Source organism: Ylistrum balloti, unplaced genomic scaffold (genome assembly GCF_031769215.1).
Source record: "Ylistrum balloti isolate Yb309-2 unplaced genomic scaffold, AGI_CSIRO_Ybal_v1 Utg369974, whole genome shotgun sequence".
Classification (NCBI taxonomy): domain Eukaryota; kingdom Metazoa; phylum Mollusca; class Bivalvia; order Pectinida; family Pectinidae; genus Ylistrum; species Ylistrum balloti.
Genome location: NW_026782065.1, coordinates 1 through 26,494, shown reverse-complemented (window position 1 = coordinate 26,494; position 26,494 = coordinate 1). Strand labels below are relative to the sequence as shown.

Genomic DNA, 26,494 nt, shown 5'->3' with positions numbered 1-26,494 from the left:
CATATATATAGGATATACTTATGTCCCGTTCTACTTTCATTGGATTTGATTTTTACTTTGGAATCAAATTGTTGCTTTGAAATTATTATTTTTTGTGATGATTTCACTTTCATTGATTTCATGTTTAATCTGTGAATTCATAAACTGTTAGAATCAGCGTAAGTAGACATACTGATCTGTATTTATACATGTCAACAAGTGTCAACAAAATGAAATATTTTGAAAAACCATGAAAATTTAGCCCCTCAAATATATGATATTACAGTAAGTTGTGATAAACAAAATTTTTTTTGGAAGGAAATTTTGTAAAGTTTTTTTTTTTTTGATTTTCAGTTAATTAAATTTTTGTTTGTTTTTTTACTTAGACATATGCTTCTTTAGAGGACAAACAGGGTCGTGTGTACGAGTGTTTCAAGTTGTTGAATCAGTACCCTCGTGACTGTATCATATCAGCTACAGCTCAACTACGAAGCAACAAGATCATCAACCGTATAAAAGCGGTAGGTAAATAAGAGTTAATGTTTATAATACATATTGTGTAGGATATACAGAACTTTGTTGGTATCTTTCCATCATACATGTTTATCAATTTTAGAAATGGCTTCATTTAATTTATTAAGTAAAGTTTCTTATTAAAGTTTCCATCTTGCCAGACTTTTCAGATTAAAAGATCCTGGTTTTAGAATTAATTTTTATTTTATGACATTAGGATTATTGGAAAAGAAAAAAAAACCTTAACTTAGTTTTCATTTTGTTTTTATTTTTGTGTTTGATACAGCATGAACATAAAAAACAGAGAATTCCCTCGACTCTGCAGAACTACAAGATCTCCCAGAAGTGAGTTTCATCTTACACTTATACTTCTTCTTCCTCTTATCATGTTTTTTACACTTTTTTTTTCATCATACTAGTAAGTAACTTGATGTATTCAAAATGCCATGATCTCCCAATTTAAACATCCAATTTTGTGTCTTTATATCCCCTGCAACGAAGTTTGAAGTAGGGGTGGGGGGATGTTGTATTGGACTTTGCTTGTATGTCTGTTTGTTTGACTGTAGACAAAGTTTGTTTGGCTATGCATTCACTCTGTTTACAACAGATTTTTTTTTTTTCTGAAATGACCAGCAGTACAATATGGAGTTGGATCCTCTGGACTTCCCCTCCTTTTTCAGAGAGTTATCCCCATTTGATATAAAACAAAAATGGACACATTTTTGTCTGTCCATGCATATTGAGATTTAGCCGTTTTCTAAGCATCCAATTAACTTGAAATTTGGTTCACACATTCGTTGAAAAGTACCATTCAACATATATGTGTTCTTCCTCATTTGAGTAAAAACTAATTTTTCCCTAACTTCCTGTAAGTTTTTGACTTGTTCATTTTGCCAACATTAAGTTCTGCTGAGTGTCTCTTCATGTACCTTATGATGGATTAAGAATGATAGTTTCTTGTTTATTTTAAATACTTAACGATACATTAATTTTTAAATTGCAGGACATGAAATACCTGTGATGACATTTTGTGCTCACAGTAATTGGTATTTAGTCTTTCATCAGCAAAGGGGGTATTAGTTATCCTCAAGTTTGCAGTGTAAATAATATACAGGTTTCATTTCTTTATCTATATTCTTCAAACCAAGTGGAAATCCAAACCTTTCCTGACTTTAATGGTACAAAAGCCATGAATTTGTAAATAAATGACGGAGAGCTAAAGTTTAAACGGATAACAACCCCTGAAGCCTGGTTTTATTTTTTCCTTTTGACAAAACTGTCTACTTATTTCTGTGTGTTAGACAGGATATTATCAGTTCAGTTATTTCTGTGACATGCTACAGGAAATTGTATAAGTTCATGAAAGGATACTCTCGGAAGCTGAATTTCCACCATGTATTGCTATTTTGTATCGCTCTGAAAGTCCAAATGAGCTTGATGAAACTGATAGGATCTTTCACCCGTTGGGGATGAGGGTCTCTTTACCTGGACAGATCTATCAGTGTATTTTACCATTATAAGATTACCTTGTCTACCATGGCAACAATTCACTGGCGGCTTGTTAACCAATCAATAACATTTTTGTATCTATGACATCATTTCAACACCGAGTGACAAAGACACAATCCTAAAGCATTAGAGTAAGGGGAAAATAATTATTCACTTCCTTGTTGGTGAGATGAGAGATCTCAACCCTTGGGAAAAGATTATTTATAGTTTTCTGTCGATGGTTAAGATTCCTTATTACATACACAAGGGAGTGATTGATAACTTTGTTGTTATTGTTATCTTGTACTTCACACCGTCAATGTGAAAGGGTAATCCCCACCATCTCCACCCTTAGGTGAGAAAAAGAAATCTACCATTGGTAGAACACACCTCGCCAAAGTAACAGGAAAGACATTCTTCAATGGTTCTTGTCAATCCTTTCTACATCATATCAACACTTGGCCTTTTTGAACTAAAAGACATCTTGAGACAGGCCTTAAATTGTAATGTTTGATACACAGGTGATCATTGCTGAAGTTCAAGCCTCAGCCACATTCAAGATGGCTGCCATCTTGGAACATTTGTTATCGCTACATCTCCTGACCAGGATTCTTACTAATGAGTCTTGATTGGTTCTCAGATGGTACAGTGTATGATATGGATCACTACATTTCAGATAGATACTTGGGCTGTTGTCTTGAAAACATTATTAATGCTACTTTTGAACAGAAAAGTGTTTTAGAGACTAGATTTAAAAAAAATGAGTGAAGTTTGACTATTAATTCATACTCACTGTAATTTAGACTCCTTACCACAGTAAAGATGGCTGCCACAACTCCATCTCGAAACACTTACAATCACTACTTACCCTGAACAGAAAGGACCATTTGTGGACCACCTGTCTCAGTATGACTTTCGGTCCATCAGAAGGAATGGTAACTAGTTTTATTCAGAATGGTGACCCTCTTGTGGGAGCATGAACAACCGTGGATCAAACACAACATTGAAACCCTTTGACCCTAATTAGATATGTTGGAGATTACAGTGCATAATGATGACAATAGGGATTTACTAGAAATTGTGATTGTTGTAACCTTCAGTAGTACTGATAGTAAAATACATTTAGTAACCAATTGATTAAAAACTGGTTCTTTACCTATTTACTCTTAGTCTTGAGGACAATTCTGTTTTTAAAAACAGATCCACCTTGAATCATATCTAATTCAGCTTAATTCGAGCATATAACTATTAGCAAATTTAGAATGTCAAACTTTGAATTAGCCAATTGAAACTGGTAGATAAGTTGGTATACTATGTAATAATTGTGTTTACTTTGTAATAATAGTACAGAGGATGATTACCACTATTTCTTTTAATGTAATAATATTATTGTAACTAATTATAATACATCCCACATTCCTATTATACAACTCTCTATCATACTTTATATATCGTTGTATTACTACTCCATTACCCTTGTATGTTTGTAATTGAAATCAAACCTTATCAATATTTACGATGAGATGCCATTGATTATAATTATTTATGTGCAACAATGTATTTAACATGTACCATTGTATGGTAACTCTGTTACCCAGTCTGCCATCTTGTAACACAGATCAATGTGGCGAGAGAGAAATATACAAACATTCTGATAACTACCTACACATCTGATCCAATTAGTTACAGCTCTACGACATCAGCAAATTACCTATAGGAATGTCATGACTCCATTAGAAAAATATCTTCAAATTGATAAAATCCTGCACCTGTTTGATTGTGGAATTTTGTTCGAATTTTGGTCAGCAGCATCTTCAGATGAAGGGAACACCATTTTATTTAAAAAGAGGTGAGGGGTCCTGCTCCGGCTCCAGAAAATCATCTTTGGAAAAAAAAAAATAATTGGAAAATGTTCGCAATATTTTCTTTGACAAATGTTTTGTCATGATTGATGAAATATCAAGATGAATGGTTTAGGCCCTTTGGTTCTCCTGTTTGTCTCCTGTTTATGGTATAATAACAATCTGAAGACATGAATGGTACAGGCCCTTTGGGCCTCCTGTTTGTCTCCTGTTTGTCTCCTTGTTTGTGGTATTATAACAATCTGAAGACATGAATTGTACAGGTCCTTTGGGCCTCCTGTTTGTCTCCTGTTTATGGTATTATGACAATCTGAAGACATGAATGGTACAGGTCCTTTGGGCCTCCTGTTTGTCTTCTGTTTGTGGTATTATAACAATCTGAAGACATGAATGGTACAGGTCCTTTGGGCCTCCTGTTTGTCTCCTGTTTATGGTATTATGACAATATGAAGACATGAATGGTACAGGTCCTTTGGGCCTCCTGTTTGTCTTCTGTTTGTGGTATTATAACAATCTGAAGACATGAATGGTACAGGTCCCATGGGCCTCCTGTTTGTCTTATGTTTGTGGTATTATAACAATCTGAAGACATGAATGGTACAGGTCCTTTGGGCCTCCTGTTTGTCACCTGTTTATGGTATAATAACAATCTGAAGACATGAATGGTACAGGCCCTTTGGTTCTCCTGTTTGTCTCCTGTTTGTCTTCTGTTTATGGTATAATAACAATCTGAAGACATGATTGGTACAGGTCCTTTGGGCCTCCTGTTTGTCACCTGTTTATGGTATAATAACAATCTGAAGACATGAATGGTACAGGCCCTTTGGGCCTCCTGTTTGTCTTCTGTTTATGGTATAATAACAATCTGAAGACATGAATGGTACAGGCCCTTTGGGCCTCCTGTTTGTCTTCTGTTTGTCTTCTGTTTATGGTATAATAACAATCTGAAGACATGAATGGTACAGGCCTTTTGGGCCTCTTGTTTGTCTCCTGTTTGTCTCCAGTTTATGGTATAATAACAATCTGAAGACATGAATGGTACAGGTCCTTTGGGCCTCCTGTTTGTCTTCTGTTTGTGGTATTATAACAATCTGAAGACATGAATGGTACAGGCCCTTTGGGCCTCCTGTTTGTCTTCTGTTTGTCTCCTGTTTATGGTATAATAACAATCTGAAGACATGAATGGTACAGGTCCTTTGGGCCTCCTGTTTGTCTTCTGTTTATGGTTTGTTAACGATCTGGAGAGAAAACATCAAGCTTGTATCTTACGATTCACTAATCTTGAAATCAATGTGAAATGGCCATTTGTACGAAGGCAAGCAGAGCAATTTTTTCATTGAGGCACAAAATTGATGTGTAGTCTATTGATTAGTAAATATCCAAGCAGATGATTATCAATTGATGTATCTGTTAAGTAATTGAACTGAATATTATAATTTTAGTATTGACATGGAAGGGTAATTAATGCCGTAAGTAAATCACAGAACAAATGACTGCTGTAAATCTGTTTTAGACTCAAAAGTTAGGTGTTTGTACTTTGAATTCTTGTGTATTTGATAATCTTTGATTGATTGCCATGGGATTTCCTAAAGAGTGTAGGGAGACTTTGATAAGAAAACTCTACAGTCATTAGTCATCTCTCTCTGAGCTGTCATTGGAACAGCATTCAAAACTGGCATGGCGTCAGAGCACATTTCTGTGACAGATGTGATGTCTTTATCAAACTGAAGAAATATGGCTATTTTAGGTGAAACAGAAAATTACAACTTGGCATTGACCCTCTGAGCTTTGATCCTCTCAGCCTTGACCTACTGTCTGTTCTAACAATGACACCAGATTCCCAGTGCCTTTTATTCAGATCAATTTGGTCAAAATCATTCCAAAAGAATACTTGTAAATAATTTATTTCTTAACGGAGGTATTTGTCCAACAATACACCGGTGCCTGATAATAAGCCCACCCATATTTGTGGTTATTGAAGAGTGTTTTTATTAAATACTATTTGGTTCTCTGATAATTAAACTGGCTGCCTGATTGAGGTCTTTATTGTCCGGTGATAAAGTCACTTCCTGATTGAGGTCTTTATTGTCTGGTAATAAAGTCACTTCCTGATTGAGGTCTTCATTGTCTGGTAATAAAGTCACTTCCTGATTGAGGTCTTCATTGTCTGGTAATAAAGTCACTTCCTGATTGAGGTCTTCATTGTCTGGTAATAAAGTCACTTCCTGATTGAGGTCTTTGTTGTCTGGTAATAAAGTCACTTTCTGATTTGAGTCTTTATTGTCTGGTAATAAAGTCACTTCCTGATTTGGGTCTTGATGCCAATGTGAAAGCCCATGGTAAACAGATTTGGTAAAGTGTAAACTATAACTTTCTAAGAGGCAAGAATTGGCATTTATAATGAAAAGGTGTGTTTTTATGATAGATACTGGTATGGCTACCTGTCAAGGTTTCCTGCATCTTTGTTTGAAGACAGCGTCGAGTGTCTCCACTTGTTTGAAAAGACTTTCCTTGACCCCACACAGCACATGACTTTCAACAACATTACACAAGGTGGTTACTGTGCTTCGATCATAGCCATGATGTCTATAGGTGTGGTGAGTATAACATTTCTGTTATTTGTGGAAAAGTGGGGATAAGTGCTGTAGACAAACTTTGCTTAGATTTAAACAACAGAAATACTTGATAGAACACTTCTCATTGTCATTACTTTTGGTATCGTTTTGTTTCCAGCAAACTCTGACATTTTGTTTCTAGCGATCATGGACATTTTGTTTCCAGCTATTTCTGATATTTTGTTTCCAGCTATAATGGACATTTTGTTTCCAGCTATTTCTGATATTTTGTTTCCAGCTATAATGGACATTTTGTTTCCAGCTATTTCTGACATTTTGTATCCAGCTATCTTGGATGTTTTGTTTCCAGCTATAATGGACATTTTGTTTCCAGTTATCTCAGACATTTTGTTTCCAGCTATAATGGACATTTTGTTTCCAGCTATCTCCGACATTTTGTTTCCAGCTATCTCCGACATTTTGTTTCCAGCTATCATGGACATTTTGTATCCAGCTATCATGGGCATTTTGTTTCCAGCTATCTCCGACATTTTGTTTCCAGCTATCATGGACATTTTGTATCCAGCTATCATGGACATTTTGTTTCCAGCTATCATGGACATTTTGTTTCCAGCTATCATGGACATTTTGTTTCCAGCTATCATGGACATTTTGTTTCCAGCTATCATGGACATTTTGTTTCAGACTTCCAAGTCATCAATATTGTAGTGATATATGAGTAGTACAAATGACCAGTAAGGATGGTAGGGATCTATGTACACCATTCAAACATCCAGGTGACTTGTTGGTATTTACATTTATTTACTCTTGTTTCCAGTCCCCTTTGTTTGTCCTTCACTCTTGTTTTACATAAGATTGGGATTGTTGTTTCTGGCAGTGTATTAAATGTACAACTTGTCATGCTGAAGTCAATTTCTTTCCAGGTGTCTTTTCACAGTCAGATCCCACGCGATATGATCATACTGGACCCTTGCAATGAGCTTGCGTGTAGGGGCTTGAGTGATCCTAGGGTTGAGCCCAATAAAGGAGCTGCAAAGAAAGATCAAGGGTCCAGTTCAGCTACGAAGGAGCCAGCTGGAGCCACAAAGGACACTACAGGTCCAGTCCCAATGGATATAGGTATAAGAGAACAGGAAACACCTTTTCAAATTTTTAGGGGTTTAGGGTTTGCGTCCCGCCGAGGGACATATCCAGTCCCATGAAGAATCAATGTCATATTGTCAGGTGGATTTGGTTCCTAATTACTGTGTACTGTCCTAACATCCAATTGTATACTTGATCTTTTCAAGGTAGTCTTCAGTCAAAGTTAAAGGGTCAAAATCGGCAAATTCATCAACCATTTCTCATTGTAAATATATATTTTCTATTTTAATATGATTAGGAATTACATTAAGGTATTTTACATTTTTTTATTGTATGACTCTAGATGATGCAGTTTCGTTACCTGACCAACGGTCTACAACATCTGGCAGTATCACTGCCAGCACAGCTTTAACACCAGGATCCAAATTTTTGACGTCGTCAGACATGGGAAATGAAACTGCTGCTCAGAATGAACCACACTGGACTCATGGTGAGCTGATGAAGGTGACAGTCAGCCCTACAAGTTGTTTGGAGATGGAGGACTTGCCGCGTCAACTTAGCTTTCCTGGTTTGGTGGGGAAACCCCAAATGACGCCATCAAGGTCATTGATCACAATACGAAGGTCATGTGCAGAGGATGCACAAAATTTGAAACATTTCAAGTTTCAGGACAATTTTGTAATTTCCAGTTGTAATATCAGAATGAAAATAAAAGAAAACGTTGAAAGTTCTAGCGGAGAAAAGCAAGAGGAGAGAACTGTGGCAGACATCATGAAGGATGTCTTGATGAGTCCAGTTGAGATGAAGGCAATTGTACAGAAGCTGACAAGAACCTTACCTTTTGAGGTAGTCATTACTATTGGTGGTCAGACAGGCAGGGAGTGTAATGTTGATGGGGAAGTACAAATTGTACAACAATAACTTAACTAAAGAGGATTACATTTGTAATATTTTTTAAAACATTAAATGATTACATCTGTGACCTTGACAGAAAACATTGAATGATAACATCTGTGACCTTGACAGAAAACATTAAATGATTACATCTGTGACCTTGACAGAAAACATTGAATGATAACATCTGTGACCTTGACAGAAAACATTAAATGATTACATCTGTGACCTTGACTGAAAACATTGAATGATAACATCTGTGACCTTGACTGAAAACATTAAATGATAACATCTATGACCTTGACTGAAAACATTGAATGATAACATCTGTGACCTTGACTGAAAACATTAAATGATTACATCTGTGACCTTGACTGAAAACATTGAATGATAACATCTATGACCTTGACTGAAAACATTGAATGATAACATCTGTGACCTTGACTGAAAACATTAAATGATTACATCTGTGACCTTGACTGAAAACATTGAATGATAACATCTGTGACCTTGACTGAAAACATTAAATGATTACATCTGTGACCTTGACTGAAAACATTGAATGATAACATCTATGACCTTGACTGAAAACATTGAATGATAACATCTGTGACCTTGACTGAAAACATTAAATGATTACATCTGTGACCTTGACAGAAAACATTAAATGATTACATCTGTGACCTTGACTGAAAACATTGAATGATAACATCTATGACCTTGACTGAAAACATTGAATGATAACATCTGTGACCTTGACTGAAAACATTAAATGATTACATCTGTGACCTTGACAGAAAACATTAAATGATTACATCTGTGACCTTGACAGAAAACATTAAATGATTACATCAGTGACCTTGACTGAAAACATTGAATGATAACATCTGTGACCTTGACAGACAACATTTGATGATAACATCTGTGACCTTGACTGAAAACATTGAATGGTAACATCTGTGACCTTGACAGACAACATTGAATGATAACATCTGTGACCTTGACTGAAAACATTGAATGATAACATCTGTGACCTTGACTGAAAACATTGAATGATTACATCTGTGACCTTGACTGAAAACATTGAATTATAACAAGTGACCTTGACTGAAAACATTGAATGATAACATCTGTGACCTTGACAGACAACATTTGATGATAACATCTGTGACCTTGACTGAAAACATTGAATGATTACATCTGTGACCTTGACTGAAAACATTGAATTATAACAAGTGACCTTGAATGAAAACATTGAATGATAACATCTTTGACCTTGACAGACAACATTTGATGATAACATCTGTGACCTTGACTGAAAACATTGAATGATTACATCTGTGACCTTGACTGAAAACATTGAATTATAACAAGTGACCTTGACTGAAAACATTGAATGATAACATCTGTGACCTTGACAGACAACATTTGATGATAACAAGTGACCTTGACTGAAAACATTGAATGATAACATCCGTGACCTTGATTTAAAACATTGAATGATTACCTAAGTATAAGTATAAGTATACTAACAGAAGCAATGAATCTTACGTTTCAATTCCTTCCTTTTGTCTTAACTCCTAATACCTTGGTATTTGGTTTAACATTAAAATCCTTTTTTATTATGTCATAAGTTTGGAAATCATTACCAAAAAAAATCTTGTTTTCTTTCAGGAATTCAGAGGTTTGCTTATCAGCATACTTCAGTACCTATAATTAGTTATTGTCTGACGGCAGTTCTTTCCTTTTCAGCTTGATATGGATGTTGTATGGGAAAGCATAGCGCCTCCCTTATTGGCTCACTGCCAACAGCTGTACAATGTGATTGACAATCACGGGAGTCTTGGGATATCAAAATTTGATTTGCAGGTAACTGAAGAGATTTTAATGTATATTTGCTGTTTAAAAGGAAAAGAAAAAAATCTTTGCTATCAATCTTTGGGGATTGTTGAATTTTTTTTATATGTTTAAGCTAGAAATTGTTATTAAGTTAAAATCTTTAAATTTAAAAAAATGAATTTTGAAATAATCTGACAGTGTTAGTTAACAAGGTTTTATTTCTCATTGATAATAATTAAATCAGAATGAATTTGTTGTAATAGGTTTACTTCTTCACAAATTTGACAGCAGAAGGAAGGGTATTCTGACAGAATACATAAAATTGTGTATGGTATACAAATCTTCCACTGGATAGCCCCTTATGGTCTTTTTCAATGACACTTAAAAGGACATAACTCCTCCCTGAGGTATTAAATCTGGAGAATAATTTTACCTTCCAAGACTTTCTCGTGGAGTTATGCCCCTTTGTTGAAAAAGTTGTATAAAAGTATGTATCTGGATAACTCCTCATAGACTCTTCTATCTTTTTCTATGAACATAACAACATTCTGAGGTTGTACATCTAGGGATGATGTTTTCTTTGCTACCATTTCATATAGAGTTATTAGCCTTTATTTAAAAACAGCATAAAGTTTTTTCCAGACAATTCTAGGACTCTTCAGTAAGTTTCAATATGTTTAATGTTCATGATTTGTTTTGAGTAAAGAGGTAAGCATGCATTCACTAAAGGTGCCAACATTTTTAATTCACAAGAGTCTCTTGCAAAAACATGTGTTTCAAGGGTAAAGACATTGTATGATTGGTAGATCATTGGAGTTTAAGGCTAATCTTTAAGAGTCCCCCATCTGGTTTAATGTTGTGTCCATCTGTCCTTCCTTCCTGCTGTCTTTCTGTCCTTTGATTCTTCAGTCTGTCCTTCTGTTATCATGTCCAGACTTTTTCTCTGATACTACTTGTTACTGGCTTTCATGTATGGGGTATGGGGTCACCTTGTGAGGTGGTGTGTCATGTATTAAAAGTAGGTCACTGTAACATACATCATTTGTTATGGGCTCTTCCTCCTTCATTACTTGTCACTGGAGCTTCATACTTGTGGTAGGAGTTCATTTTAGTGAGGTAGTGTGGTGTGTATCAAAATGACCGAGGACCTGCAACAAAGAACAAGTTTGTCTAGGCCCTTTAGCCGTGGTTACTTAAAAAAAAGCATGCAAAATAACATTAGTGAAATTGTAATCAATTATGGTCATACATAATCAATTGTGGTCACACATAATCAATTATGGTCATATTCTATAAAGCAGTTTTTAAAAAAAAAAAAAAAATAAATAAATAAACTAGAAATTGTTGCTAACAATTTGGCTGGCTTTTCACTTCTTTGCTGACAATATACCGAAAAACAAAACATTAACAATGGTTTTCGAGATATTGCAGTTTTTATGTTTTTAACTTATGACGTCATGGCGGCCATATTGGATTTTTGACCTACTTAAAAAATCGGTCTCGACAACTTCATATACGTATTTACAAATAGGTGAATAGACAGTATGTCTAGCTTTTACAATTTAAAAGATTACGAACCCACAATATTGGAAGAAGAATAATAAGAATAAGAAACATAACAAAAACAATAGGTCTTTTCACCAGTCCTAATAAAATTTTTAAAAAGTGCAACGGCTGACTAGTTTGATTGATCAGATTATTACAAATTGTTTTGGATACATCCCCAACAAATTGACCTACAGATGTCAACTCTATGACCTCATGGGAAATCGCCCCACAGCAAATATTTCTATTAGCTTGATCAAACAAAATGAACATTTATCTCGGGAAATGATATACAGAATTTCTTATATTAAAGTGTATTTTCTTGTAGGACTTCATCCCACCAGAGGAATGGTACTTACCATGTTTGAACTTGCTGGATGAGAAGTTTGCCGTGAGTACCAATGCATGTTGTTTTTGTTTCCTTATTGAGATAGTATGTCTTCGTTGCACTCGTCCATGTAGAATGTCTTTCCTTTCAGAGTCTTCTGGTGTATGGAATATTGAAATGATGATACTTAGCAGGATTGTATTTTAAAAAAGTAAATATAGTATATACCTGAACAAAAGTGTATAATTTTGTGACGGTGAAAGAAAATGGCTGACCTTATTTGAACACTGGTTGTGTATGGATGTAGATAAGATTTTATTTCAGAAATGTTCATTGTAATTATTTACATCAATTATCATAAAAAGCATTGTATTTCAGAAGGAAATTCCTTTTCATTTCAGTCGCTTTTCATTTTCAAGAAAACTATAGGTGACAATTCAGGTCTTGACCTGTTATTTTCTGGGGGAAAAATTACAAGAGAAAAAATGCATCTTGAATGCTTTCGTAACAGGATCTGTGGCAAAGAGGACATTAAACTGTTATTTACTGAGAAAGAAATAAGGAAGTGGAGAAAAGATATACATCGGGAATATTTCCTTATCTGGATTAACAACCTTTCTAATACAATAAATTATGGGATGGTTATCAAGTTATGTAAGTTTTAGGAATGGGTATATATTCCTCAGTAGACACTGTCTGAGGAATGTTAAGGTTTACAGTAAATTCTATATGTTGTGTTATAAGAGTGCTACAGAGATGTGTGGAGAGACCCTCACAGCAACATCATTGAACACAGTTTCTGTATGGATGTAATGTGTTCTCAGGGAAAAAAATATGGTTCAATGAGGTGATAAATATACAAAGTTCATCAGGCAACCAGCAGGGCTGAGGTAATTCACATAGACAGATATTAAAAAAAAATACAATTTATCCTTCCTTGATAAGCCCTTTTTCTGTCTTTATTACTGCAAGTTTAATTCTGGTAGACAGATTCACAGCAAATAGAAGTTTATATCACTAGCATGGAAAATATCAAACCATGTTTATTTTGATGAGAAAAGCAAATTTTTGTAGAGAAATGTAATAGCATTACAAAAGGCTGTGAAATTTCTCGACTGTTAAAACCAAACAATTGTCAAAAGGAAAAAAAAGAAATAGAGAGAAAATTATTCTAGATGATGCTATGGTAAATAGATTACAAGACCTGACACCTCTCTAAGTGTTTGTGTGTCAAGAAATGCATTCTTTTCAGCTTTTTGTTCAAAGACTGAAAATATATGACATCGCTTAGTGTAAATCTTTACTTAAGAAAACTGCATGGAGTCATGCAGATGCATATTTGATTTCAAATTGGATTTCGGAAGTGCTGATGAACGTGACTGGTGCTGATTCCAGAACTTGTAAGTACATGTTAATTCTCACCTTTGGCTTGTTGGTTTTACATTGTAATGAAGTCTTAATAGGATTCCATAGTAAAAGGCCTTAAACGTTCCTTAAATGTATCAAACACATGAAAACGGAACACAGCTGATGCTGGTTTTGGTGGCTATTGATTTTCACACCTCTCAAGTTTTTAGACTTTGGTTATAAGGCCTGGGTTTTAGACTTTGGTTATAAGGCCTTGGTTTTAGACTTTGGTAATGAGGCCTTGGTTTTAGACTTTGGTTATAAGGCCTGGGTTTTAGACTTTGGTAATGAAGCCTTGGTTTTAGACTTTGGTTATGATGCCTTGGTTTTAGACTTTGGTAATGAAGCCTTGGTTTTAGACTTTGGTAATGAGGTCTGGGTTTTAGATTTTGGTAATGAAGCCTGGGTTTTAGACTTTGGTTATGATGCCTTGGTTTTAGACTTTGGTAATGAAGCCTTGGTTTTAGACTTTGGTAATGAAGCCTTGGTTTTAGACTTTGGTTATGATGCCTTGGTTTTAGACTTTGGTAATGAAGCCTTGGTTTTAGACTTTGGTAATGAAGCCTGGGTTTTAGACTTTGGTTATAAGGCCTTGGTTTTAGACTTTGGTAATGAAGCCTTGGTTTTAGACTTTGGTAATGAAGCCTGGGTTTTAGACTTTGGTAATGAAGCCTGGGTTTTAGACTTTGGTAATGAAGCCTGCGTTTTAGACTTTGGTTATGATGCCTTGGTTTAAGACTTTGGTAATGAGCCTTGGTTTTAGACTTTGGTAATGAGCCTGGGTTTTAGACTTTGGTAATGAAGCCTGGGTTTTAGACTTTGGTTATGAGGCCTTGGTTTTAGATTTTGGTAATGAAGCCTTGGTTTTAGACTTTGGTAATGAGGCCTTGGTTTTAGACTTTGGTAATGAGCCTGGGTTTTAGACTTTGGTAATGAGCCTGGGTTTTAGACTTTGGTAATGAGCCTGGGTTTTAGACTTTGGTAATGAAGCCTTGGTTTTAGACTTTGGTAATGAAGCCTGGGTTTTAGACTTTGGTAATGAAGCCTGGGTTTTAGACTTTGGTAATGAGCCTGGGTTTTAGACTTTGGTAATGAAGCCTTGGTTTTAGACTTTGGTAATGAAGCCTTGGTTTTAGACTTTGGTAATGAAGCCTTGGTTTTAGACTTTGGTAATGAAGCCTGGGTTTTAGACTTTGGTAATGAAGCCTGGGTTTTAGACTTTGGTAATGAGCCTGGGTTTTAGACTTTGGTAATGAAGCCTTGGTTTTAGACTTTGGTTATAAGGCCTTGGTTTTAGACTTTGGTAATGAAGCCTTGGTTTTAGACTTTGGTAATGAAGCCTGGGTTTTAGACTTTGGTTATAAGGCCTTGGTTTTAGACTTTGGTTATGATGCCTTGGTTTTAGACTTTGGTAATGAAGCCTTGGTTTTAGACTTTGGTAATGAAGCCTGGGTTTTAGACTTTGGTAATGAAGTCTGGGTTTTAGACTTTGGTAATGAAGCCTGGGTTTTAGACTTTGGTAATGAGGCCTTGGTTTTAGACTTTGGTAATGAGGCCTTGGTTTTAGACTTTGGTAATGAAGCCTGGGTTTTAGATTTTGGTAATGAGCCTTGGTTTTAGATTTTGGTAATGAGCCTGGGTTTTAGACTTTGGTAATGAGCCTTGGTTTTAGACTTTGGTAATGAAGCCTGCGTTTTAGACTTTGGTTATGATGCCTTGGTTTAAGACTTTGGTAATGAGCCTTGGTTTTAGACTTTGGTAATGAGCCTGGGTTTTAGACTTTGGTAATGAAGCCTGGGTTTTAGACTTTGGTAATGAGGCCTTGGTTTTAGACTTTGGTAATGAGGCCTTGGTTTTAGATTTTGGTAATGAAGCCTTGGTTTTAGACTTTGGTAATGAAGCCTTGGTTTTAGACTTTGGTAATGAAGCCTTGGTTTTAAATTTTGGTAATGAAGCCTTGGTTTTAGACTTTGGTAATGAAGCCTTGGTTTTAAAGTTTGGTAATGAAGCCTTGGTTTTAGACTTTGGTAATGAAGCCTGGGTTTTAAATTTTGGTAATGAAGCCTTGGTTTTAGACTTTGGTAATGAAGCCTGGGTTTTAGACTTTGGTTATGAGGCCTAGATTTTATGCATTGGTTGTCTCGCCTTGGTATTAAAGTACATTTTATCAAGGTTATTTTTTGCAAAATTTCATCAGTAAATGTTTGTATTTCTCTGAAGAAATTGGGTTTAGGTTATCAACTGACTAACATTTTTACATTTTCATGTCATTGATGAGGATTAGATTTAGATTGTTTAGAATGATTAAATGTGAAATATGTAAAGGTCAGAGTTTGTTGAACATGTTTAGCATTCAATAATCAAATGTTCCATTTTATATATCTTATTTTTATTGTCACATTTTGCTGCAGTTTATTTTTGAGAGTAATATTTTTATTTCTATTGCAGCCAAAGGGACATTGAAAGCATATTTAACATGAGACAATATGTGAACAGTACAGTCTAAGGTAAGTTCCTGATTGACAACTTGGAGTAAGTGCACGTGACATTTACATGCCTACATCTTTCTTGTTATTAGGCAAGGCATATACTAGATTTTAAACTTTAGTATGATGCTGGATTGTTTAGATTCAGTTATTCTTTCTAGCACAACCCTAAACTCTAGAAGGGTGCGGCTTTGTTGTCTTTAAAACACTTTGTGTTAGTGTTTAATTTGTTTTTCCATTTTGTGTGAAGAAACCACACAGATACAGACCACTTTATATATTCCTGCTTCAGTGTCATTACACTGCCATACTAATGAGTATACTGTCAACATCGTCATTGTATTTGTAATGTCGGTTATACTGTCAACATCGTTAATTGTATTTGTAATGTCGGTTATACTGTCAACATCGTTAATTGTATTTGTAATGTCGCAGTAATGACTGATGGTATTTGTCAATGTCCCCACAGTAATGACTGATGGTAATTATCAATGTCCCCCACAGTAATGACTGTTGGTAGTTATCAATGTCCCCACAGTAATGACTGGTGGTACTATCAATGTCCCCACAGTAATGACTGATGGTACTTATCAATGTCCCCCACAGTAATGACTGGTGGTACTATCAATGTCCCCCACAGTAATGACTGGTGGTACTATCAATGTCCCCCACAGTAATGACTGATGGTAGTTATCAATGTCCCCCACAGTAATGACTGATGGTACTATCAATGTCCCCCACAGTAATGACTGGTGGTACTATCAATGTCCCCCACAGTAATGACTGATGGTACTTATCAATGTCCCCCACAGTAATGACTGATGGTAGTTATCAATGTCCCCCACAGTAATGACTGATGGTACTATCAATGTCCCCCACAGTAATGACTGATGGTACTTATCAATGTCCCCCACAGTAATGACTGATGGTACTTATCAATGTCCCCCACAGTAATGACTGATGGTACCAATGTCCCCCACAGTAATGACTGATGGTACTTTCAATGTCCCCCACAGTAATGACTGATGGTACTTATCAATGTCCCCCACAGTAATGACTGATGGTACTTATCAATGTCCCCCACAGTAATGACTGATGGTAGTTATCAATGTCCCCCACAGTAATGACTGATGGTACTATCAATGTCCCCACAGTAATGACTGGTGGTGGTAATGACTGATGGTACATCAATGTCCCCCACAGTAATGACTGGTGGTACTATCAATGTCCCCACAGTAATGACTGATGGTAGTTATCAATGTCCCCCACAGTAATGACTGATGGTACTATCAATGTCCCCACAGTAATGACTGGTGGTACTATCAATGTCCCCCACAGTAATGACTGATGGTAGTTATCAATGTCCCCCACAGTAATGACTGATGGTACTTATCAATGTCCCCCACAGTAATGACTGATGGTACTTATCAATGTCCCCCACAGTAATGACTGATGGTACTTATCAATGTCCCCACAGTAATGACTGGTGGTACTATCAATGTCCCCACAGTAATGACTGGTGGTACTATCAATGTCCCCCACAGTAATGACTGGTGGTACTTGTCAATGTCCCCACAGTAATGACTGATGGTACTTATCAATGTCCCCCACAGTAATGACTGATGGTAGTTATCAATGTCCCCACAGTAATGACTGATGGTACTTATCAATGTCCCCCACAGTAATGACTGATGGTACTTATCAATGTCCCCACAGTAATGACTGATGGTAGTTATCAATGTCCCCACAGTAATGACTGGTGGTACTATCAATGTCCCCCACAGTAATGACTGATGGTAGTTATCAATGTCCCCACAGTAATGACTGATGGTACTTATCAATGTCCCCCACAGTAATGACTGATGGTACTTATCAATGTCCCCCACAGTAATGACTGATGGTACTTATCAATGTCCCCACAGTAATGACTGATGGTACTTATCAATGTCCCCCACAGTAATGACTGATGGTAGTTATCAATGTCCCCACAGTAATGACTGGTGGTACTATCAATGTCCCCACAGTAATGACTGATGGTACTTATCAATGTCCCCCACAGTAATGACTGGTGGTACTTATCAATGTCCCCACAGTAATGACTGATGGTACTATCAATGTCCCCACAGTAATGACTGATGGTACTTATCAATGTCCCCCACAGTAATGACTGGTGGTACTTATCAATGTCTTCACAGTAATGACTGATGGTACTATCAATGTCCCCACAGTAATGACTGATGGTACTTATCAATGTCCCCCACAGTAATGACTGATGGTACTATCAATGTCCCCCACAGTAATGACTGATGGTACTTATCAATGTCCCCCACAGTAATGACTGATGGTACTATCAATGTCCCCCACAGTAATGACTGATGTTACTATCAATGTCCCCCACAGTAATGACTGATGGTACTTATCAATGCCCCATCATAAATGAGAATTATATAAATATTTAAAGGGTTTTGGCCACAATTTTTCATGAAGCTATATATTAAGTCTAAAATGTTGTAATAATGTATGTAGTCTGTGGTATCCCATCTCTCTTGGCACACAGATGAAGGCAAAAGCTGTCTGTGTCCCCTTCAGCTTAATCTGGTCAATATGCATACACTATGTGCAATGTCAAAATGTTCCCTTGACAATAGTGATACCCTGTTTTCTTAATAAAACACTAATACACAGGCCAAGCATATATTAATTTACAAATGTTCAAAATGTTTTAAAAGTGGAACTTGATGTAGTGTATTGTTTACATAATGATGTGAAAAATGAAAAAGTATTTTTCTTCTGATTTTTTTTTAAAGATTTATTTTTAAAGGGATGCAGTTACGTAAACAACCTTGTCTGAGATGATTCATTGGCTCTATGTTAAAAAATGCTGCAGTTAATTGTTATTTTCAACTAGACTTTTTCTTGGTGTGAAAATTATTGATAGTAAATGTTATAAAAATGCTTTTATTGATTATTAGGTAATTGTTGGGTTGTGACATTCTACACATGGATATAACAACACCTCAGAATTAAATTAATGGCAGATATAAAAACTCTGAAATCTTGAGGAAAAAACTAACTTTTGTCATATTTTAATATATGTTTGCAGTAATTTTTAAAGTGATACATTTCAAGACCAAAGCAAACTGATTTCTCTGCATAGTAATTAACACATTGATATTCAGAGATATCTGAATAAAGGTTTCGGCTTGTAAAACTGCCTTCGTGTATGGAATTAACCACAGATGTTAAATGATTATTTGTGAAATGGACCTGTTATTATCACAATGTAAACAAAACAGGAGGTGTTTGGGGACCATTGTTTTTACATATAATAAAGCTTGCCCCACTTGTGCACATAACCCTCACTACATACATTTATACACTACATACATTTATACATACATACATTTATACACTACATACATTTATACTACATACATACACTACATACATTTATACACTACATACATTTATACATACATACATTTATACACTACATACATTTATATACATACATTTATACATACATACATTTATACACTACATACATTTATACATACATACATTTATACACTACATACATTTATACACTACATACATTTATACACTACAAACATTTATACACTACATACATACACTACATACATTTATACACTACATACATTTATACACTACATACATTTATACATACATTTAAACACTACATACATTTATACACCATACATTTATACATACATACATTTATACACTACATACATTTATACACTACATACATACACTACATACATTTATACACTACATACATTTATACACTACATACATTTATACATACAAATTAGCCATTACAGCTTGCCTCTGAGATAATTTCATAATTGTAAATCATGTATTAAGAATTCTTTTATGTAATTTTATGTACATATGAATATCTGGACTTGTGAATGTGTACATATATGATAAAGACAAAAGTACAGGAGTCTTAATGCTCAGAATCCCTCAAGTCATTTAGATTATGCTTTTGCTCCTGAATTTTCACTGGGATTTATATATTTTATCAATTAGTCCTGGATATTACCATAACTCTCTTGTTTATGTTATGATAGTTGACATGTGTACACACGTAAGGAACTGAGCACACATATTATGTGTGTAAATACCTCTGTCATGAAACAGGTTTTTACCTCGGAAACTGATGAACTGAAATCATTAAAGATATTGAACACCTGTATAATCAGATTCCATGTTATATATCAAAAAGTCATTTCATAACAGTAACAGCTGTTCTTACAATGATCATTTATTCGGAGATGTATATAATTGTATGAATGAATATCTCCAACTCACGATCCTTTGATGTAGATTTTCCACTAATTTAGTTTTATTTATTTTGAATAACAATATATTTTAGTTAAAGAATACTTTACTTTCGATCAAGGGCATCATGGAAAAACGGGATTGTATGAGAAGTTTCTGTTATACACTAATGTTTACATATTAGACACTGTCAGTCAAAGTAACAATTTAACATCACATATACCCTGTGATGATAATAATAATAGTCTTTATTTATACTTGATAACAAATTTGAGTCAATGACATATATTACAATTTGGTCAAGTGTTTACTAAAAAATATACAATATTTACAATCAGTCACCTTATCAAATTTCTCACTCATGCATAACGATTTCCTAAAAACAGATATGGGGATATATTGAAGTGGTGCCATCTGGGTGGTTGTGCTATTTAGATAATGATGTAACAGAATTTTACAAAAACTAATATTACATGTCAAAAAAACCTTTAACAATAAAAACAATAAATGTTGGTTCATGAGATTACAAAGGAAATAAAAACTTTGCTGTGAGAATAATATTTTATTTATAGTTTCAAAGTAAATTAATCTTTATAATTTAAAAGAGTGGTTTCTTGAGAGGCAAAAATAGAAGTTCATTTGGATGTGTAATTCATAAAATTGGAATACAAAGTTGATTGATGATTATAAGTTAGAGAGTTTGATGAAATCAAGGGTGGGTCGATAACTGTATAATCTTTTTTCTGTATCGTCACATCTTCGAAGGCTAGGAATGATCTACACAGTTAATATTGTTGGTGCTGCTAGCTGGTGATGATGTCGTCTGACTCAGCTGTAGACTTAGTAACTATAATAGGCTACACTGCCAACCACATAACAATAAATCGGTGTAATTACTATAAATGTGGGGGCTTAATCTTATTGCAGATGTGAAAATCTCTGTGTTTGACATTTTAAGGTATGAAACAATGGTGAGAAAAGCTAGCCATGACGATTTTCGAACTGTGAATTGCAGAAGATTGTCTAACTTAAAGTACGCCTTTGTCAGTATCATGTAATCATGTTAATACATAGACACTACCTCTGATACAATTCGTCTATGTATTTTTGTTCTTATATCGATTAGAATCCTGACTGAATTCTATCTGCCAAACTGGAAACAGCTTGTCACTATGACTGAGATAATTAGTCTTAAGCACAATAAAGGCCAGACTGATTAGATTTGACGTCTTTCCTGGAGTCTCTAACCTAACATAGATAGGTTGGATGTTGCAGTGATAGGTTCCTGGGTCACGTTGGTAGTTTTCTGTTCTTCTGTTTTGATTGGCTGGTGTTTGTATCTGACAGGCAGTGATTGGACAATGGGTCATGTTGGTAGTGGACAGTTCCTCTTTATTGATTGGTTGGTGTTTGTATCTGACAGGCAGTGATTGGATAATGGGTCATGTTGGTAGTGGACAGTTCCTCTGTTTTGATTGGCTTGTGCTTGTATCTGATATGGCAGTGATTGGACCATGGATCATGTTGGTAGTTATAATTCTGATTGGTTTAGATGATACAATTCTGATCAACTGTGATGATGCAGCTCTGATTGACTGTAATGATACAATTCTGATTGGTTGAGATGATATGATTCTGATTGATTGATATGATATAATTCTGCTTTGCTGTGATGATACATTTCTGATTGGCTGTGATGATACATTTCTGATAGGCTGTGATGATACTATTCTGCTTTGCTGTGATGATACATTTCTGATTGGCTGTGATGATACATTTCTGATAGGCTGTGATGATACTATTCAGATTGGCTGTGATGATACATTTCTGATTGGTTGAGATGATACAATTCTGATTGGCTGTGATGATACATTTCTGATTGGTTGAGATGATACAATTCTGATTGGCTGTGATGATACATTTCTGATTGGTTGAGATGATACGATTCTGATTGGCTGTGATGATACATTTCTGATTGGTTGAGATGATACAATTCTGATTGGCTGTGATGATACATTTCTGATTGGTTGAGATGATACAATTCTGATTGGCTGTAATGATACATTTCTGATTGGTTGAGATGATAAGATTCTGATTGGCTGTGATGACACATTTCTGATTGGTTGAGATGATAAGATTCTGATTGGCTGTGATGATACATTTCTGATTGGTTGCGATGATATGAATCTGATTAGTGAAGAAAGTTGTGATAGTGATGCTGTAGACACTACAATTGTTTTTGGCTGTGATTTTATGAGAACAAATGAAGGTGTTTTATTCCACAAATCTTATTGGTTATGATAAAAGTTATGACTAATGTGTTTTTGCACTGACTACCAAAACCCTTTTTTTTCATTTTCGCAAAAATGTTTTTATTGAACTTCATTTAAGGTCACGATCAGCTTCAATATAGCTTAAAGAGAGAGAGAGAGAGAGAAAGAGAGAGAAAACCAAGGTACTTGCCAGTTGTCAGTTGGTGTAAAAACTGTTTTAAGTTTTCTTTTTTATCACAATCTACAATTAAGATTGTGTTCATTTTCAAAGTAGGAATACATAAATTTTAATTGGAAAGCCATGTTTTCATTTGAATTTTTTTATCATAATATTGACATCATATCTATATTTAGAGTTGTGAAACTTAAAGATGGAATATAGCCATTAGTAAAGCACTCCAGCATTACTGTAAACAGAGGGTGACATGTACTGTTCTTACTGTTATACTTAATGTTATTACGGAACATCTGAACACTGAAATGGTTTTCCCTCTCTGAAGTTGTTATTTTTGGGTAACAGGAAACTATTTTTGCCAAATAAAATTACCTCAAGGTAAAGCCATCACTTGTTTCATCAACATCAACGACACATAAAAATCATTGTGTTACTGCTGTATGTTTATGTCAAAAATTATTTCAATTTTCAAAAAGTGCAAAGTAATGAAAAATTAAATTGGAAATCATCAAACAAGTAGGATGGTTCGAAAATAATGAAGTTTTATTTTACAACTGTTTTAAGCTAATAAATGTAATATAGTGCTAATTGTCATGTTTCATGCTACCTTTAATTGCTTTTCCAATTTATCAAATCTGTTTGCAAGATGTTAATTATTTAGGAGAGAGGATTTAATAACTTTAAAGATAGTCTGATGTTCTCGGCATAGTTGGGTCAAGACCAAGGTCAAGGTCACTGTTACTTTTGAAGAAAATTTGTAAATCATTTTAGAATACTAAAAGTGGAGGCTGGTAGGGGACTTGGACTGCTTCAGTAATTAGTATTATACTGGTTAGTTCTTTTAAAACACCAATGCTTCTGACTTATTTGAGCTAATTAAAGAAATCAAAGAAAGTATTTATAGATAAATGTGGCTATCTGATCCCCCTGGTACTCTGGTCTCCTCCCACAGTAAAATTATTGTGTGATTTCATCAGAGCAAGCAAGAGTGATTTATAAAAGTTGATTATAACTCGATTTTACAATTGTTATAAAAGTTAAAATATGTTTATAGTTTCATTTAATGTACAACTTTCAAAATTGACACAGCATGTAAAATTGGGCTGGTGCAGCCATTTTTCTGATTAACTTGTTATATCAGTTTCACTGCTTTATTGTTGTGTCAGGTTGTGATATACAGTTCCAGCCATTTCATTCCCCACCACTCCTATCCACACCCATTGTTCTGCTTTTGCCATTAAAATAAACATTAAATTGGTTTTGCTGGGGAAAATGCTTGAATTGCTTCTGCCAAAATGATATTGAAGTATGATGGCCTGAAAAATCATCATTTAGATGTCTCTTGCTATCATTACAGCTAATGGTAAATTGCCAGTTGGTGCGACCCTGAGGTGTAGTAACCATTTTTAACAAATTGTCATTCAGTGTCCCTCTAGAATGTTGGGAAGAGTGGGAAATTTTAGAATCATGACAATTACAAAGCTCTTAGCTTCGGAGTCCTGTCTATACTTGACTGATAGTTTTATTATTATGGCAATTTCCACGTCTTACTTGAATTGACAGAGCAAAAAGATTTCAGGAACATTTCTCTGACATTGCGAAGGTTTTTGTACTTAAAATGTTGGATATTTATTTTAAATGACTGACAATGGATTATGTGTCTATATACTTAGTGGGTATGTTCTGAACTGTTACCTGTGGAAGGTAAAGTACCAGGCTGTAAAGACACGATCTTTGACCTTTGGTAGGATTATATATGAATTCTGATGTTTGATAGATAATATACCAGGTGTGATGAATATGACCTTTGACCTTAATGGTAGATTTTTATGTTAGACTGTAAAATGACTTTTGACCTTTTATAGTTTATGTGTTGAGTTTATGGGCTTATGAACTTTTATGTTAGAGTGTATCCTGAATGTTGCACATGAGTGGATTAATTTGTGCCAGGTGTAATGGACCTGACCTTTGACCTTGGTGGTAAATTACAGGTTACAATGTATTGATGACCTTTGGTGGATTATGGTCTGGACGTTTCTGATTGAAACGCAGTAAGTTTTTCAGTACATAGATTAAAAGATGATTAGTTGATGTCTCCGACACTTTGGTTTTAGTGTAAGATATAACTGACTTACGAGTGTAATGATTGGAAATTTGGCTTCCATTTCACAGGTGATATTGTGCTAAATGTCTGATAACTCCCACACACCACCATGAATAAATAATAAGTATTTATGACCGAAAAGATAAGTTAATTTTGGTAAGGCTGTTTTTGTATGAGCAATATTGCCGAGGTAGTAATGATACTGCTGAGCATGCTGATGTTGTACACCAGGAAATAATAAATATTGTGGTAAAATCTCTGTGGAAGTGACATTTATGACCAATATTTTTAAGTTGATTATCTAGGTGTTATTAGATCACAGGTATTGTTGTGAGAATTCAATATACCTAGAGGAATATATTCGTAAAGTACTCTGACACCAAGTAGACAGAAGGTATTGTTATCTACTGTGTTTCGCAAAACAAATTTCTACTTTCAGTCAAGATCTTGTTGTTTCTTGTTGTGTAAATTAAATTTTAGGATATTTCATTTTACTGAAAAGATTCTTGAAACCAAAGTCACCATTAATGTTATAAATGGGGCAGATCAATTTTGGTAAATGAGTTTTTTGTAAGCAGACAGTACTGGAGAAATCTTAAATAGCAAGCATGCCAGCCTAGGTGTCTATTCAGGTAATGTGTTTGGATGAAGTAACCCATAATTTTTGTTTTCTGAATTTTCAGGCAGTTTTACTGAAATAGTGGCATTTTCCTCTATGCTGAGCAACACTTTGTTGCATGTTTGAGACTGGCAGAATTGACTTTTGCGAAGAAAATTACAAAGTCAAATAATAGTTTGCTTACTTAAGCCAAGACATACACATGAGTGTTGGTCAAGATTTATGAGCTACTTTGCAGATTGGATTGGTTTTAATCCCCTGCCTACTCCTCCAACCCTTACTCTTTCTCAAAGCTGTGGATATCAGTTAAGTTTTTTCCCCGTATGAAACACCATGAATGATCTTCATGGAAGACACACTGGACAAGAACATATACTGGCATGATCATTAAAAGGTCAAGGTGACTTTTAACAGATTTAAAGTTTTCAGAATATTAACATGATTTAGCACTGGGTAAAATCGGTATCATATTCCCTTAGCTCAAATGTACTTCGAAGATGTATTTGTGACGATTATCACTTTCTGGCCAAAAAGTGTTTTAGATTATTCGACATGGCTGTGTTAATGTTCTACAGCTGGCACAATTGTTAATACCGATGTGGAAAAATCAGTCATACAAGGGTCGTTGCTACCTGATGAAGTGTGGACTTGACACCATAGTATATCTAGTTTTAGCCAGCATGTTTCCACATAGGTCATTTCTATACCCTCTGTGTCATTTTTATGAGTTCAGGTGACACTTGGCTTCCTTGTTATGGAGAGTTGCTGTCACTGGTAAACCCAGAAATCTAAACAGATTTTGAGAGGTATAGATCCAACTCGTCACATGCCTCTGGGGAGCTATTAGCATTATTCACTGTTCATTCTATTTCACTGATGATTGATCGTTACAACTTGTAAATAGGCCAGTGTTAAAAATTTGAAAAAAAATGAATGAAGTAAATATTTTGTTTCTGTATATTTAAATTACGATTGTTTGTAACAAATTATCCAAATTAAGTTTTCTGGTTGTGAA

General features: G+C 35.0%; 1 protein-coding gene across 1 annotated transcript in view; it reads left to right on the top strand.

Moving 5' to 3' along the window:
• Positions 1-15,636, top strand: part of LOC132547766 (general transcription factor 3C polypeptide 1-like) — a 60,283-nt gene extending 44,647 nt beyond the window's left edge. Inside the window, exons 32-42 of the mRNA XM_060211567.1 lie at positions 366-500; positions 779-837; positions 6,268-6,439; positions 7,342-7,537; positions 7,845-8,347; positions 10,148-10,264; positions 12,108-12,170; positions 13,678-14,203; positions 14,597-14,737; positions 14,920-15,114; positions 15,293-15,636. Coding sequence (XP_060067550.1) covers positions 366-500; positions 779-837; positions 6,268-6,439; positions 7,342-7,537; positions 7,845-8,347; positions 10,148-10,264; positions 12,108-12,170; positions 13,678-14,203; positions 14,597-14,737; positions 14,920-15,114; positions 15,293-15,636 — 2,451 coding nt within the window. The remainder of the gene's footprint in view (positions 1-365; positions 501-778; positions 838-6,267; positions 6,440-7,341; positions 7,538-7,844; positions 8,348-10,147; positions 10,265-12,107; positions 12,171-13,677; positions 14,204-14,596; positions 14,738-14,919; positions 15,115-15,292) is intronic.
• Positions 15,637-26,494: the final 10,858 nt, after the last annotated feature.